General features: G+C 42.3%; 1 protein-coding gene and 1 pseudogene across 2 annotated transcripts in view; one reads left to right on the plus strand and one right to left on the minus strand.

Annotated features, from left to right (window-relative positions):
* The window catches only part of DPYSL3 (dihydropyrimidinase like 3), a 99,039-nt gene that overhangs the window by 16,147 nt on the left and 64,663 nt on the right, over positions 1–18,229 (minus strand). For both annotated transcript variants that reach the window (XM_039836467.1, XM_039836468.1), the window contains exons 2-7: positions 16,202–16,290; positions 11,788–11,972; positions 9,250–9,414; positions 7,036–7,097; positions 6,135–6,215; positions 2,283–2,351 (exon numbers count right to left, since the gene is read on the minus strand). In XM_039836467.1, coding sequence (XP_039692401.1) covers positions 2,283–2,351; positions 6,135–6,215; positions 7,036–7,097; positions 9,250–9,414; positions 11,788–11,972; positions 16,202–16,290 — 651 coding nt within the window. The remainder of the gene's footprint in view (positions 1–2,282; positions 2,352–6,134; positions 6,216–7,035; positions 7,098–9,249; positions 9,415–11,787; positions 11,973–16,201; positions 16,291–18,229) is intronic.
* Positions 7,788–7,906, plus strand: LOC120581768 (uncharacterized; annotated as a pseudogene).

Consider the following 18,229-nt stretch of genomic DNA (forward strand, 5'->3'; position numbering starts at 1 on the left):
GGGAGGGGAGGGGTTGAACAAACAAACCAAGAACAAAAATAGACTTTGTTCAGAAATCCCTTGGCTGCTGCTGAAGGATCTATCTTGCCAGCACATCTCAACAGTGACCAGCATTTAAGAAACGCGTCACAAACAGTGCTGGTCATCCTGGCCAACTCACACTGTGCAAACAACCTTCCAATCCTTCAGACACGATGGGCCAGAGCCTTAACTTCTTTGAGCTTCGGCTCCTTTGCACACCAATAACACCAACCACCCAGAGCAGCAAGGACATCTGGGACAATGCAGTTAGCACAACACCGGGTATAAGCAAGTATTCCATAGAAGGGACCTGGCATTAAGGACACAGATTTTTTTCAGAATTGCCGTCACTGCTACTCTAACAATTTTTTTTTTTTTTTCACTAGGGTATAATCGATATATTAGTTTCAGGTGTACAACAAAACGATTAGATATTTGTACATATTGCAAAATGATCACCATAATAAGGCTGGTTAACATCTGTCACCACACAGTTAAAAATTTTTTTTCTTGTAATAAGAAATTTTAAGGTCTACGCTCTTATCAACTTTCAAATATGCGATACAGTATCATTAACTACAGTCACCGTGCTGCACCTCTCATCCCCAGGACTTACTTATTTTATAACTGGAAGGTTGTTGCTTTTGACCATCCTCATCCAGTGGCCCCTTCCCCTGCCTCTGGCATCCACCAATCTGTTTTTTGTTTCTATGAACTTGGTTGATTTTTTGGGGGGGTGTGGGGGTGTTTTGTTTTTTAGATTCTACATATAAATGAGATCTTATGGTATTGATCCTTCTCTATCTGACTTATTTCCCGTAGCAAAAGGCCCTCAAGGCCATGTTATTACAAATGGCAGAATTTCATTCTTTTTTATGGCTGAATAATATTCTACTGTGTGTGTACATGTGTGTGTATATACTATATTTCTTTCATCCACTCATCCATCGATGGACACTTAAATTGTTTCCATATCTTAGTTATTGTAAATAATGCTGCAATGAACATGGGGTACAGATATCTTTTGGAATGAGTATTTTTGTTTTCTTTGAATAAATACCAGAAGTGAAGTCATTAATAGTTCTATTTTTAAGTTTTTGAGGAACCTCCTTACTGTTTTTCATAATGGCTATACCAATTTACATTCCCACCAACAGACAAAATTATGAATTATTTCAACTGGTTACAAACATATTAGACAAAAGGGCTTCTGGGATGCTGATAATGTTCCATTTTTCCAACTGCGTGCTAGTTACATGAATGTATTTGGTGTGTGAAAATTCATAGTTCCTTTACAACAGAAATACTTTTCTCTATGCGTGTTACACTTCAATTTAAGGGGGAAAAAAGATCCTAAAAGAGATGGGCAGTGGGAATGCAATCATTTCTGGTTCTGACTTCTATCTGCTGTGGAGAGTGGGGCTTGGAATGACAGCACAGGAACAGTGTTCATTTCACTGACACGGAGGACCTTGAATTTGCTCCAGGCGCCAGACACAGGCTGATCCCCCAACACCAATATGCTCTCAGCCATATGAAGAGCCAGTTCCAGCTCTGTGCCCTGTGCCAGAAGCTGAGGTGGCTGACATCCAGAGACACGGAATCCACCCCTAGTTACCTTTCATTCCCTCTTGAGCTGCTAAGCGCAGTCACAAACCAGCATACATTTTACTCATAGGAGACTTCCATACCTGGCTGCAACCATCACCTTACAAATCAACAGACATAAGGCCTACGAAAAACCCATTCAGCCTCCTATCCATATGTCCAATATTTTGCAAGACTCAAAATATAATATGGAATAAGGGAGTGAGTGGAAATGTCTCTGAGATTCATACTGATTAAGAAGGGATTTAGATATTTACCACACCTACTGAATAACTGAATTACACTCCAACCAACATTATCATTAGAGAGATTAGGGATCAAAAGTAAGAATGTTCCATACATTCCTTTCTAATTTTCTCAAGGGCCCAGTCAGAAGTGGCCTTTGGAAGAAATGTTCCAAAATTGTTGTCTGGTATTTGTAAGAGTCTCACTATCTTTTGTGTGTTCATACACTGTGTGCGCTTGTGCCTAAGGAAGATAGGCTGCACACAAGCACTCCAAACATAAAATGATTGACAGGCTGTAAGGGAAGCTGCTGGGATTGTGATTGTGATAACCAGAGTCTCGTGGAAGATGCTGGGAACAAAAAGAAAGACTCCACTGCCGCTGCTTCTCTCCCTCCTTCCCCTCTCCCACATCCCCCCACAACTTGCCTCCTCTGGTCTGCTCAGTACATGGCCTTCTGGGCCAGTTATCCCTATTTCCAACATCCGGCTTTGCTCCTAGAATGAGAAAGGGATAGAAAACAGTTTTTAGATGAGCTCGGCTGAGATTTGGAAAAATCACGCTTGTATATTCTAATTTAAAGATGTATTCGGGGCGGGGGGTGGGGAGGTGGGAAAAATAAAATATGTATGTTGAACAAATTTGTTAACTGTTTATACGAAATTGCAAAGTAGGGGAGGTAGAGTCTTAAGAGGAGAAAAAGCTTTTCAGGGAGGCTTGCTTTTACCAAAAGGAAGACAGTCTGTGAAAGGGTATCAGTTCTTTCTACATTAGGCATCAAAAGTCAAGCCAGAGCACTTACTCATTTCTTTCAAATTCAGATCCTGCTGAAAGTACACACCCTTAACTCTTTTTTAAAAAAACTCACACCTGCATTTTAAAACCCATTCATTCAACAAAACTACTGAGTATCTGCTTCATGCTAAGCTCTAGGGTAGATACTTGAATTAAGGCAGCCAGGCCCCTGGCTTCCCAAGACTTACAGTGTAGTGCTACATTTCCCAAAGGCTGGTCTATCTGCCGCCCACATCATAATCGACCGGGTTAAGTGTATAGCAATACAAATGTCTGCCCTATCCAGACCTACTAAATGAGGTTAAATTCTAGGAATCTGCATTTTAACAAGCTCCTCAGGCTTTTTTATGCTTTAAATTTATGACTTAAATGAATGGATTAGAATTTAACCAGACAAAACAATACCTCTAAACAGCATAACCTGAGTTAGTCTTTTGGTCAAATTCTATTTAATTAGGTGGTGGATGAGGCAGAACTGCCTATCTCTCGTGGCTGATGGCTAAATTTTTCAGACTTCTGGCCGGCTTTCTAGAAGAAGCAGGTGGCTGGGCTTCTTCAATTAGCTCATGAACTCACACTTGGGCTAATTGGAACTGACACAAATCTAAAGCCGCCATCTCTGCAGGTTTGCTGGCATTTGCTCTCAAAGTACGAAGGCCAGTTCCCATGAATCTCTGTACCGGTGATGTGAGAGTTGGGGAAAGAGTGAGTTGAACAATGCTTTGTCTCACTTTGGAACTATGAGATATTTAGAAAGAAAAGAAGAACTATTTTTTTGTTGCGTTTTTGTTTGTTTGTTTGTTTTTAATAATATACAATTTTAAATGAGGAGTAGAAAGGAAAATGCATATGTTATAAGCAAACTTGAGATGTAAAACGGTCACTGTCCCCAGCTCTGCAAAATTTGAAAAAAGGTCAGAGGCTGATTTTTCCAGCGAAGTACCACTGCTTTTCATTCTTACTGTTTCATTTATTGAAACTTGGACTGAAGAAAATTTCTTCCAAACTCTGGTGCGTTACCAGGCTGAATTGCCTGCTGAAGTCACACAAGGGTTAAAGCATCTTCTGTGCTATACAACATGCTCACTCCTATCTGGTTCAAGACTGTTGGGACAACACCCGGGACGAAGCAGTGGTGTTGTCTGGAGCAGTGGTTCCCACGCACATTCAAATCACCAGGGGAACTTTTCCAAAATATACTTGTCTAAACTCTATTCCTGGCCTCCTGAATGAGAATCTCCAGAACTAAGAATCCTAGAAATTGTTCTTTAAGCTCCACGGGTGATTCTAATACACTGCTCATGCTGGAGAGTCCTCTTCTAAAAGATATGGTGCCCCTATCTGCTGGAGGACTAAGAACGCCTTGTAAAGACTCACGGATACGACCTGACATGGATGGGGAGCCGGGGACACTTTGAGGCACTGATCACTGATGTGATTACATCACAGTCTGGGTCACAGCGCAGTTTCGGTTTGCTCCATGAGGAAAGGGACCCTGTCTTTTTTGTCTTCTCTCCCCAATGTTTCACACATCGTAGGCCCTCAATGAACATTTGTGAGATGGATGGCTAATGAGGCTGTACTCTCAGACTGTCCTGCCAGCTTGAAACTTGGAAAAATGTACCTTGTTGAGACCCACAGAAAAAGATTTTGTCTTCCTCTTTAGTCACTTTGGCATAAAATGCAGCAAGAGACTGAGTACAGCAGCTTCCTTCATTTAGATAACGTGATAAAAATCTTTTGGCTCCAGCTGAATTTAATAAACATACACTAGAAACTCATCCAAATGGAAAAATGCCCTTATTCTTTTCCTGACTGAGAACGGATCTTCCTAAGGTAGGGAGGGTGGGGCGGGGGAAACCAGAGACGCAACTGTGCTAAGGAGCCCCAGAGGAAGCGGGAGAAGACGTTTTGAGTTGGAGCCCGTTTGCCTCCCCAGGGTCAAGAATGAAGACACAGCGAATTTGATTTTTAGGGCATCTGGAAGTTGGGCTGGGGCCTCCAGCTGCTGCACTGAAAACCTGGAGAAAGGGGAGAATGAGGGCTCTCATATCACCAGGAAGTTTCCCACGGGGGCAAGGCATCTGGACTCTCTTTGGAAAATGATTTTATTATCTCTGGGTGTGTGGGGATGAGAAGAAGGCTGTCAGGGGCCTGACTAATTAACCTCCTTGGTCAAAAGTGAGAGAAAACTGTGCTCTTAGTCATCTCCTCCACCGATGAGACAATATTCCACCAGCTGGGCCCTGCGCTGCCGGGCGCTGCCACGCCAGGAGGCCTGAGCTGGGTGGTGGAGTAAGGGTCTGGATGTACCTTTTCTGGGTAAGACGCCCACTGAGGCATATCGCCTTAGGGCCTGAGATATTGTTCTCCCAGTTATTGGCTGTGATCCTGTCATGGGTGACCTAATCCTTCTGAACCTCACTGTTCTCATCTACAGAATGAGAGGATGGCAGCCATCTGCAAAAGGTTTGGTGAAGATTAAATGGGAACATACTAGAGCACTTATCAGAGCCTGGCACACGGTAGTAACTGCTCACTAAATGGTGCCTGCTGTTGGAAGCTAATGGGTCTGACACAAGGGTCAACATAAGCATTGTTCCCACATCCCTGTCAACCACATTCGCCAAGTCCTGGACAACTTCTAAAATGAAGGCACAGCCCAAGCACTTATGAGCCTTGGAAGGCATCTGTTTTGGCTCACTTCTATAGCCTAGTGCCGGGCATGAAGCGCTCAGGAAATGCTCTTTGAAAGAATGAATAATGATTTCTTGTTATTAATGGCATCAAATGGACTAAGGGAGCTCACACTCTTTTCTGGAAGCCTCCACTTAGCCGAGGCCAATCCTGAGATAAACGAAACCCTGGCTAAGACACATCTGTGCATCTAGCCCATTAAACAACCTGGAGATGGAGAAAGAAGTGCCTTTTGCTTCCTCACAAATGATCCATTTGAGCCTTGGGGCCGTCACAATACTCTTTCTTCAAGTTTCTCAGTATGATTTCTAGGAAACCAGTGGGATGTCTGATTCCTACAAGACCTAAATTCTTGATTATCTAAGGCCATGAGTGCCACAGTCCTGGATCAGATTTCCAGCTTCTGAGAAATGCTGCCGAAGAGTTTTCCTTTAGGACAGAGAACACCATGGAGCTTGGACTCATTTGCAAGAGAGAATCAGCAATGCTCTCCCAATGAATGGACTGATTTGAAAACCTCCGTTCCAGAAGTCTTTTCTGATTCTCCAGAGCATCTAGATCTCCCTGTTTTCCAGCAGCTTCCACTTTCTCCCTCACTTGTCTACATTGCCTATTTTCCCTCCTTCTAGACTGTGAGGTCCTTTGGGGCAGGTATTTAGCAGAGCACTCCTGACAGTGCCTGCCACATGCTGAGAGCTCAAGCAACAGTGAAGAAATGAGGAACCAAATGGGATATAGAGACAGAAGCCCAAGCAAGAAGCACACTCCAGGGAGCTGCAGGCTGTTACCTGGGCGATGATATCCCCATTCTCAGCATGAACTTGAGCAATGGCTCCCAGCTCTCCCAGACAGGTGAAGATCTCGTAGAGCTGAAATAGAAATGAGTCTTTGTCACCTTCACAAGCCACTGATGCTTTCGGCAACCTCACACAAGGGCAATTACTAGAGCTAGAGCTAGAATGAATGGGGTAAACCAGAGGAAATAACTTGACTAGGGTAGAAATACAGACTAAACCATGCACAACCAAAAGTGAGTGCTTAGTCCAAAGGAACTCTAGAAAACTGTCTACATACAGGGCTTGCTGTGTCTCTACGCTGTCTCAAGCACACATTTTTATGGGTTTCCCACTGAGCTTCTGAATCCTTCTCAACTCTGGAAGCCACTACAGCCTGGCCAGAAGCTAATGCAAAAACTGAAACCCTTATCTCTTAACCTCTCAAGGTAGACCTTCCTTCACCTCTTAACCAGGAGGTATAAGAATTAATTTCTTATATTTCCTCTGAAAACTTGAGAGTCGTCTGAAAACACATCTCACAAATTTTTTAGGCAGAGCGTCAGAGGCAAACTGGGATGATCGCCTCAAATGACAGAAGGCCTTCCTCAATCCTGCAAGGCTGAGCACCTCACATGCTCACTGAGCTCATAAGGGGTAGGTAGAGATTTGGGCTTGCCCTTCATCTTGCCCTTTTGAGAAAGCTGCTGCCAGTGGAAATTCTAGCTCCCTGTCTGCCTTTCCACAGGCATCCTGCCCATTGCCTTATTTAAAATGTAGCACGGACAGCAAGGTCTTCCAGAAGCACTTTAGCCCAGCGGTCTCCCACAGTGACTCATGTTGAAAGAACCAAGGTCATTAGTAGCAATAGGAAACCCATCCAGATACCCCAAACCGCACAGCAGTGGGTCGTTACCTCTGTGTTGGACACTTGATACAAATCCTTATAGGCCATGTAAACCATGAAGGAGTTAACCCCTGCAAGAGAGGGAAAGGGGGGAACAGGAAGAAGACAGCATTATCATACCACTCTCCATCCTTTGCTCCCTCTTCTATTGCCCACGGGGCCCGAGTGCATTACCGCCTCCCGTCCAGCATAAAGTAGATGCTTCCCATTCTCTACAAGTGTCTTTCTATTCCCTCCTCACACTGTAAAAGCAACAATCCCTCCGTGATGTCATAGAGAACGGTCTTCAGCAACTCGTTCTTGCCTCCCGCCTCCAGCACTCTCCGGCCCGGAGGGTCAATAAGCTTCGCTATTGCTTGAGGTGGTGTATATCACTGAGAATCACTGTAGCACCCGGGTTGTGTTCCTACGCTGCACCATACACTAGTTCAGTAAGCTTAGAATACCAAACCTCTTGAACTTCCTTTTCCTCATCAGTAAAACGGAAAAATAACAATACCCTGCTTCATAGGGTGGTTGGGAACGTTAAATGAGGTAACCCATGCAGAGCTCTTAGTACCAGGCCTAGCACATATTTGGTCCCTATAAATGGATCTCCTAGGACTGGTTTATTTTACTATGTAAGAATGCCCGCTCTACACAAGGCCCATGCGGGGTGTTGGATCTCAGAGGAGACCTGCGGTAGAGACCCTGCCTTTGGAGGTTAACAGAACTGATGGGCAGAAGTCAGGTATCACCTGGCATTTAAATATCTAAGTTGTGTCTACAGCCACGCCACCCCGAACAAACCCAATCTTATCTGATCTATGAAGCTAAGCAGGGTCGGGCCTGGTTAGTACTTGGATGGGAGACCACCTAGGAATACCAGGTGCTATAGACGTTAAAATATATATATATATATATATATATTTTGTAAGGGTTATAAAGAAAGAGACACATTTTTCAGCCAAAATAAACTATTAATACAGTAATTTACAGAAATAGGTAGGACTGGGAACAGAAAGTCATTTTGAGAAACAGGATAATTTTGGTCTCCAACCATCAGGGCCATCTCAGCCCACAGTGTTCCAGGCCAAAAGTGGGCTGTAACTTGAGAACTTCCCTACCCGGATTGGTTCAACCGAGGGCAGATTTTCCCCAACACTCCCCTTCCCACAGCCTCTGCATCATCCACGGAATGACCCAGGCCCTTTGGAAGAGAAGCGGGTATTAAAGCTGTCCAGTTTTCCACCCAAGTGTGAAAGGCGGCAGAAGAAAGAAGGGAGGGGGTTATTCTCATATGCCATATGAGGAAGGAGGGCACAGAGCTTCAGGGGTGAGGGGGGGATGGAAAGGAAAGTGGGCCTCACCCCTCAGACCAGCATGCTCTCTTCCTCGGCACTCATGGCATGTGCATCGAGACTACTCATTTGGTAGCAGTTCTGCATCCTGAGGCATTTGTTCTGTTGCTCTTTGCTGGCCTGCTTCTTTTTGCCTTGGACACTAAGCAGAGGTCATTCCCTAAGTCCCCCAGGCTGCCTTACAATGCCAAGCACGTCACATGACTGTGTGCGCATATGGGGGCTGGTGCATGTGTGTGAAATATCTGGCAATCGAAATGCAGAAAGAAGTAGAGAATAGAAGAATCTAAGGAGACGATGGGAACCTAAGTCATGTACTCACTAAGCACACACACACCTGCATGCACACACACACACAAACATGTTTGCATCTCCTAAGCTCCTAGCTTGAGTACGAACATATCTTTGCTCCCAGAAATGGCTTAGCATTTTCTGTGGATGCTACTGATATGCAACAGTAATAGTTTGATGTTTGGAGTTAAAATGATGGAGGTTTAAAATTCCTAATGTCATATCAACTAGCTGTGTGACCTTAGGTAAGATGTTAACCTCTCCTGACCTCAGTTTCTTCCTCTGTCAAATGGGCGGCATTACACAGAGGTGACGAGTGTACACTGCAGGTAGATCTACTGCTTACTAGTTCTGTAATCCGGGGCTACTCACTCTGAGCCTCAGGTTCCCCACCTGACAAGTGAAGATAGCAATCCCTATCCCGTGTAAAATGATGGCATAAATAAAGATAAAGTGCCTGGGCAGAGTGGTGCCCCTACATCTGGCACTCAGGCTCAAGGTTCCGGCTCTAAGCAAGGAGAAAGGACTCAAGTGAGTGGACGGTGTGCACATGGTGGGCGAGGGGGAAGGCAAGGGAGGAGGCGAAGCCCACCTTTGTCCTTGATGAGGCTCTGCACCTCCTGCTTGACACTGTCATTCCAGTGGGTGATGTCCACGTGCAAGGCGTAGTCACAGCAGCTCTTCCCATCGGCCCATTCTCGCCACTTCTCATAGGCCTCCGTCAGGCTGGACTCCGGCTCGGGCACCACATGGTCAACTGAATGACAGAGGCCCCAGATGGATGACTCACTGACCTGGCCTTTGTTCGCCTCTGCACAGGCCTGTTCCTGCTTGCTTAGCTATGACTGTAAAATCTCTATTTCCCGAGCATGGAATTAACTTTGGAAAGTGCTGCTGCTGACTTAACTGTCACATAACTAGGTGACCTTGGGCAAATACAAGCTACTCTGTACCTCAGTTTTCTCATCCTTAAAATGGGTGCCAAGTGGGGTGGGGGTCGGGATGTCATAGTGCCTTCCTGCTAAGTTAGAAGATTAAGTGGGAAAATACAATGTAAAATGCTGCACCTGGTGCTTGGCACATAGTAGGTGCTCAGTCAGTGTTAGCTATCAATGTGTGCATACACTGTGTCTTTCTTACCGGTACTCTGGGGAGTCACTATAAAAGATAAAAGTAGGACTCCCTTTTAATGGGGGAAGAGGGGTTTTAAGGTTACGTCAGCACATGAGAGTGACATCCTCATGTGTATCACCACAGGAAAGAGTCAGAGTTAGTTAAATGAACCTGACACTAGGCCCACAGATGTTATTTCTGTGTAGATCGTTTGTTAAGAATCTGGTGTCTTTGAGGCTCAAACCTACTCTTGCAGTACCTGCAACAATAATATTTTTTAAAATAATCACATTTATAGTTAGTGAGGATAAGGCAAACGTGACACTCTCATAATTGAGTGAATGGATATAACATACCTAAGAACAATTACTTTTAAAAAATCAAACTCTTGACAGTTTCATACTTTAACTCAATAATTATTTCTGTGCCTAAGAATTATTCCTAAGGAAATAAACATAGCTGTATGCAAAATTTGGGCTCTAAAAGATGTTTGTTACTGCAAATTATTTACATTTTCATATAAGTGAAAAAAGTAGAAACGATCAAAATCTTTAACAATAAGGAAGTTTGATTCAATACATAAATCACGATACCTTCATAAAATGGATGATTAGGCATCCATTTTACATGTTGTGGTAGGATAAAAATAAATGGAAAGACATCCGTGACATATGATTTGGTGAAAATGGCAGGCTGAAACATAGTATGTCTATTATGATCCTATTTTTGTTAAATAGAAAAAAATATGTATAGTCAAACTGGAATGGTGATGTGGGATTTATGGGTCTTCTTTTCTTTTTGGCTAAGGTTTTTAAATGATCTACGAAGGACATGTACACTTTCGTAGTTCTTTGCGTGCTTTTCTCCCTTTACACCTGGAACTCTGACTTCCTTCCCGCTCCTTCCCTAATACACATCTCCAGAATGCTAAACCAGTCCAACTCCTCGTCCAGATGGCGGAAAGCCAAGCCAAGAGCACTCATTTTCTCAGCCTTCTATCACAAGCGGCCTAAGTGCACTTATCGGAAAGCAAACGCATGGGGCTGCATTACTGATGTCTGAACCCGCAGCAGGGCCTTCGTGGGCAGGCGGCTGCTGAGAAGTCAGCTGGCTTCCACCCTTTGGCTGGAAAAAAGCTTTGGTCTCCCTGAATTGCACCTTTTATGGCCTTGATGCAATTTTCCTGGGCTTCCACACCCAACTAGCTGACACTGAATCCTGCTAGGGCTTCTGTCAAAAGGAAGCGAATGACAGTGAATAATTCTACAGCTCAGGCTGTTCTGTGTTCTTGGGTGGATGTATATGGTGTTAATATAAACAGTGTGCTGACCAAGCTTGGGACCGGGGCTGGGAGGGGACCTGATTCATCAGGTTTCTTTGGGACAGAATGGACTGCCCTGGAAGGCTTTCTGTTTTGTTTTTTTTTTTTTTGGGAATTGTAATAGTTACCAGAAAAGAAAAAAAAGGAAACCACCTCCACAGCTTGCCTAATCTTAAAGATATGAATTGGTCAAAATAGAGCACAGACAACACCAAATGCCACAAAAGCCCACTAATTTCTCCTGAATGGCAAGTCTTCATTATCATTCTCTCTGGTCTGCTTCTCAGCCCCAAGTGCACATTCTGCCATGTTCTCTTCCTGCCTCCAACCCAACTTGGAAGTTCTGAAATAACTTTTGCCCACTATCCACAACTTTTTCAGTCCACTCTCCCCAGTGACGGGCCAAGAGGAGCTACTTTCTGAAGGCCCATCCACCTCACAGCCAGTCCCTGCTGCTAAGGCAGATAAGAGAAGGAAGCCGTTTTCACAGTCATGAACCTCATGAATCTCTTCTATGCAGTTATGGTGAGCTGACCATGTCCTCGCTCCAACCTGCTTTTCTCAGGTCCCATTAAGCGGAGAGTCTATGAACTGTCTTAAGGGAAGTGTGTGCTATCATCAGAGAGCACAGCAGGTAATGCATTAGTTAAAGATTCGCTTCTTGGGGCCAGGAGTGTGTAATGTCGGGGGCCTTACTGATCATGGTTGTGCCACCCGCTAAGGCGGCCTTTGTCCCTTGGAAGAAGTCATCCACTGTGGTCATCCCCTTGTAGGGCATCTGGAAGTGAGTGTGGACATCGATGCCACCAGGAATCACCATCTTCCCATTGGCCTCGATGGTCTTCACTCCTCCAGGGACAATCAGGTTGTCTCCGATTTGCCTGGTGAGACAGTGAACCAAATGGCAATTTAAAAGAGTGGCTTTGAAGAAAAACATAATATTATAAAAATTTTAAACATTGTTACATAGTTATCAAAGTACCCTTTGCAAGTGATTCACAAGTTTAGCAATCTAGAAACAAGTAAAGATAGGTATAAGTACAGAAAACAGTTTTTACAGACACAAAACAATCCAATATGCTATTTGGTAGAACCATGTGTCCTGGTTTAGTATTGTAACCCCAGGGGTTTGATAGTTCCTAGAATATAAGGTATGAAATAAATATTTTTGAAAATATCAATATTTTTATTATCAGTTTCATTTTGTTCTTTTAGTTAAGGATGAAGAATAACATTTAGAAAGGGATCATAAGAGTATAAAATAATTAACTGTTAGGAGAGATTTCAGGAGGTAATGAATTATTTAAAGAACTGATATATGAACTTAGCCATCTTCTAAGTGGGTTCATCCATGCTCCTAACAGAAAAAGAATCTGTGTGGGGCCTTTTGCACCTCAGTCTTCACTCCCAACTGCACCCTTCTCTGATCATTTATCTGTCAATCACAGCTGAAGGCAGATGCAAAAGGAAGAAGCCAATGATGCAGACAGCCAGCCCCAGCTACTTTGTTGGGGTCAGCATCTCAGTAGAAGCTTCAAACCAAGGAAAGATGATTATGACAATCTCCACCAGACACACCTTCACCCAGGAAACTTAAGAGCATTCCAGGGAGGAAGAGTGGGGGACTCAGGTGGAGAGGAAACCACTGTGTATGCGAAAGTCACACTACACACAGCGAGTGACAAACACAAGCACTCCTGACACAATGTCACCTCACAGACCATCTTATGTTGCTTAGATTAGAAGTGATTTCATACCTTTGATTTAAATGGCCCGTTAAACCTGTCCAATATGGATTCCAGGTAGAACTGTGATTCATAAGCCTCTACATTGTCATTAAACATCTCCTACGTTGAGGATACATGTGTCCCACCACCGATGGCAGGAATGCTTCCCCTTTTGTTCATAGCTGGCCAGGAAAGACACTCCCTCGGGGCGGTAAGAAGTCCATCCTGGCCTGCCAAAACCTTAGTTCTGCAACTAAAGCAAAGTACTCCTGACATCTCTAAGAGTTCGACTTCACCACATCACCACGGGGCCATTCCAGAGCCACCACAATTCAAAACACACTGTAGAAAAAATGCAGCCTCTGAATGTAACCCCATTCTAGTCCAGAAACTGGCCAGCTGTGTTCTGTTTTCCTCCCTCACTGATTTTTCTCGGACAGAAATTGAAAACCAAGGGCACATTGCCTGGCCCGTGTGTATACGTATATATATTTCCACCATTTTGACAAATGGTATGACACCAAGTCTGAAACAGAAATACCTTCCCCCCCTTTTCCCCACCAAACTACTCATGGTCACATTAATCCTTGAAGGCTCAGTTTCCATCTCCCTTCCTTATTCATGTTTCTGCTGACAGCCAGATCTAACAATTAAGAGTGTGGATAGCTCTGGATGTGGGCTATCTAGATGCACAGGCTTGGTTCTGCCAGTTACTAGCTTTATGACCTTGGCCAAGTTACTTAACCTCACCAGGTCTCAATTCTTTCATCTGTAAAGTATAATAAAAATACCTCCTATGGGGTGGTCGTGTAGATTAACTGTTAAGATGTGTTAGCCCCAAAGAACACTGTTAAGTATATAAGAATTCAACAAATGTCAGCTATTATATTACCCCCATATAGGCCTCTTCTTCTTCTGAATCTCATCTATTCTACTAATGTAATACTTGATATTACTATTATCAGATAATGTTATATCGGTCCTTTGCATACATACAGATTTCTCAGTTTGCTTAAACAACTATAAGGTCCCTGGGGGAAGAAAGCATGATGGTTTGGGTCTCTAATGGTATCTACCATAGTACGGGAGAGAGCAAGTGTCCAGTTACCTAGACAACTGCTTTGCACTTAGCAGGCACTTTATAAATATTCACAGGAAAACAACAATCTAATAATTGGAGGAAATTACAGACACTCCTCAACTTACGATGGGGTCACATCCTATCATTAATCGAAAATACCGTAAGTTGAAAATGCATTTAGTACTTCGTAGCTTAGTCTAATCTACCTTTAATGTGCTAAGAGCACTTAGATTAGCCTACAGTCAGGCAAAATCATCTTCCGGCCACTGCCCAGTATCACGAGAGAGTATCACACCGCTTATCACTACACTAGTCCAGGAAAAGATCAAAACTCAAAATTCGAAGTTGAAGGTGTAACACTTTCATACCACTGTAAAGTTGAAAAATCCTAAGTCGAACCATCATTAGGTCAAAGATTGATCGTATTTCTGTTTTCATGCTCTGCAAGTTAAGAATGTTGTTAGAGATACACAAAATTTCAGGATTGCATGAAGATCATGTTTATCCAACCTTCTCTCCACCACCAACACATATATCTGATGTTTAAATTTCTTCTATAACATCCTTGGCAAGTGACCTCCTAGTCTATTCTAATAGAAACGGTGAAAAGGATTCATTTTACATATTCAACTGTGAGAATATATACCTAAATCACTGTGTGAAGATGGATTCTCAGCCTGGATTTAAGGCTCGACTATGAATAGTTCTATGATCATTAGTGATGCCTGTCATGAGCTCTGCAATGAGGAAGAAGCATTAGGTACTACCTTTTTCCCCATCTCTAAATCTCCAAATGAGAGAATTCACTACCTCCAAAGAGAGCCAACTATATACAATAATTTTCTAGTAATAGAAAAATATAAAATCTGTGGTTCATATTTTGACAAAATTATTGTTTTTTGTTGGTTAGCTTGCCTAGTATTTCTATCCGCCCTACTTCTAATATGAAAAAGTATTTCTGTAAATTGGCAAGGCAACTAAACACCAATACCTTTATTCTTGCATTTGTTCGTTCATTCATTCATTCATGCATTCAATGTATCTGATTAATATGTTGAAATTTAGCAAGTTATTTACTTTCTCTGCTCTTCTTTCTCCTCTTCTGAGAAGAAGGAAATAACAGTGCCCACTTCATAGGATTGCTGGCAGATTAGATGAGAGAAGGCATGTAAAACATTTAACACAGTGCCTGGCACATACTACATACTCAATAAAAGCTACCTCTTATAAAAGTGCTAAGTGCTTTAAGTGCTCAATACGGGGTTAAGTGCTGGGGATATGGAGATGAACAAGACATGGTCCTTGCTCTCGAGGGGGCCTAACGGCGTCAGAACTGCTATAATTGATAAAAGCACAGGGTGTTTTGAAAGCTCATAGAAGGGAAAGCTAGCCTACATTTGAGGGCGGGTAGGGAATGTCCACCTACAAAAAGTTATTTCTAAGCCGAGTTTTCAAAGATAAGTAAGAGGTCTCCTATAACCAGAATCTTAAACTAGCCAATGAAGTTGAGAAATATAAAAATATAAAAATAAAACTGAACGAGGTCAGGGATGGTGAATAGGATGAACTGGATACACCAGTTTCGTACAATATCTTATCATTGTGTGGTGTCCCTTGCTTTATGTGATGAAAGGCTATGTGGAGACCAAAATATTTTTGAAAAGTCACTTTGTAAGGAACCTGCACGTAAAGCTTACCTGGCTATGCTACTTACAGGCATCCAATAGCAAATTATTTTCTAAAGAAATTAGACATCCCTAAACTATTTTGAAATCTTGTCAGAAATGTATGTTCTATCTGCGTCCTGCCCATCTAAGTTTTACTTAAGTCAAGGTTCAGTTTAAATACCCTCTCCATTCCAAAAAGAAAACAAAACAAAATAAAAAATAACAACAAAAAAAAACCTCCTCTGAAGGGATTTGTCCTTATATTTTTAGGGTGCTATAATTTGCGCACATTTTTGTATTTTTAAGGGCAGTGGTCACCTCTTCCATTTCTCCAAGACCCACAGAGCGTCCATTAATGCAGCCTGCACAAAGGGACCCTTGGCATCATTTGGGTGATTGAATTCAGATTTTCACTTCACTCATGTAATCTAAGTGAATTAAGGCTAGCTCCCATTTTTAAAGGATTATATGCATCCAGATTGAAGGACTAAAATAAAGACTTGTTTTCAAGGAAAAGAAACAATTAAATACAGGGAACCATCAGCCCAGTAAGCAAAAAGTAACAAGCTTCTTTCTGAGCCTCTAATGGAGAGAGAAAGTACAAAAAGATACAGAGAAGGGATTTATACACCTACTTTATTAAGCCATCTTCCATGTAAATATCGGCATAAAAAGATTGATCATCGTTGACGATTCTGCCTCCCTTGATAAGAAGACGGTCACTCTAGAAAAGAAGGAACACACAAGTCATTCTCACGGCTAAGATTGCAAGGAAAAGCAGTCTAGAGGTCTAGTAGAAACACATTTACTAAAGACATCTGTGTGCTTGATGCACTCAATAATGAACTGGGTATATTTGTTGGGGATCTAGTCTTTCTTGTTTGCCTCTAATTCAAATTATTCTGGAGTTTCACCTCTTGCTTCTACAGTCTATCATAGCCACTCAGAAACCTAGCCACTTGAGGGAATATACTCTTTTTATTATCTTTTCTGCTTTAGTAAGCACTCAATATACAAAGTAGGATAATATATACGTCAGTGCCTAGCACCCAGTCTGGTATTCTGTTGGCACTCATTAGTGATTCTCAAAAATAGAACTTAGGATCAGGCATATATATATAAAACAGCCTTTAAAAATCTTTGTAATGACATGGGGATCGTGTTATTTTTAAAATTCAGAATACTTATGCATGTATGCACACATGCACACAAAGTTATGGATTGTATAAGAAAACCACTCGATGGAAAAAAGACAAAATATCTATAGTGTTTAACTCGAGGTAGAGAGATTATGCAGGATTCATATTTGCTTCATTATACTGTCTTTCTCACATTTTCTTCAGTGTATTTCTTTAGTGCTTTGATTATTAAAAATTGCTTTTTCTTAGGAGAAAAGTCTTTAAAAATTATAACTTACATGAAGTATGGATAAGTGACCCAGCTGGAAACAATGCACACATACTCCAAGACTATTAACAAAATATACACACATTTTATATATAAGTCAGAAGAAAGACAAATCAGCACCAGCTTTAGAGATCACAGATTTCATTAAGTGAATGGAGCTGAGACTGCAGCATGAATGATGGATCAAGCTTTGTTAGGTTCATGGGGGAAGAAGAGAATTCTTAGGAGCCTAGTTGAGTGGAACTATAGAATGAACAATAAATGGTAGGTTGGATTTTGTTAAGAATTCAACTTAGGACTTCAACTCCATCCATCCAACCAATCTTTCTTCCTTCCTTCCTTCCTTCCTTCTTTCCTTCCTTCCTCCCACCCACTCACTTGTTCAGCAAATAATTATTTAAGATTTATTATTAAACAGACGGGGAGGGTGCGATTATGAATAAGTCACACCAAGTCACAGCTTTTATGGAACTTAAAGGGGAAGCTGGCAGTAAAGAAAAAAGAACATGAACAAAACAAAACGTAAAACTGTATTAAGTGTCACAAAATATATGGAGGCGGGGAGGGCACTTTTTAAAATAAAGGCTGGAAAAGGCCTTTTCAGGAAAGATCAATTTAGATAGTTGTGGGGATGGAGAACCACTGGCAGATGGAGTAGTGTGTGCAGAAGCCCTGAGGTAGTAGTGTTTTTTTCCTTTGAAAACTTGAAAAAGATCAATGTGGAAGGAACTTAGAAATCAGGAGGGAAGTGGTATGAGAAAGTTGTTGAAGTAGGTGATTGATTTTCAGAAAGGACATAAGTTTTATAAGGAAGGAAGCCCCATAAACAAGCTGACTTCTGGCTACAGAAATAAAAGTGAACAGGGCCAAAAAAATGAGAATTGAAACTAGGGCTTCATGGGGAATATAGCCAATTTCCACTTAGTTTCTCCTGCTTCCAAGGTATGGCATGAGAATAAGAAATTTCATCGTGCCGTATTGCCAGGAGAGAGGATTTTTAGAAGATACACATCAACGATGCGCTTAGGAAAGAACCCTATGTATGTGGCAAGGAAGACGTGCCGATGAGGTCCACCTCCCACCACGCATGATCCACAGGCCCCTCGTGACCCGGCCTTGGTCAGTATGTCCGCCCTCATTTCCATCACGAATTGCCTTGTATTTTACACGGTGGCAAAACTAAGAAACAAGTCATTCTTGTCATATATCAGGCTCCCTGGCCACCAAGCCTTTGACAAGATGTTCTCTCTGCCTTC

This window comes from Pteropus medius, unplaced genomic scaffold (genome assembly GCF_902729225.1).
Source record: "Pteropus medius unplaced genomic scaffold, Ma_sr-lr_union100, whole genome shotgun sequence".
NCBI lineage: Eukaryota > Metazoa > Chordata > Mammalia > Chiroptera > Pteropodidae > Pteropus > Pteropus medius.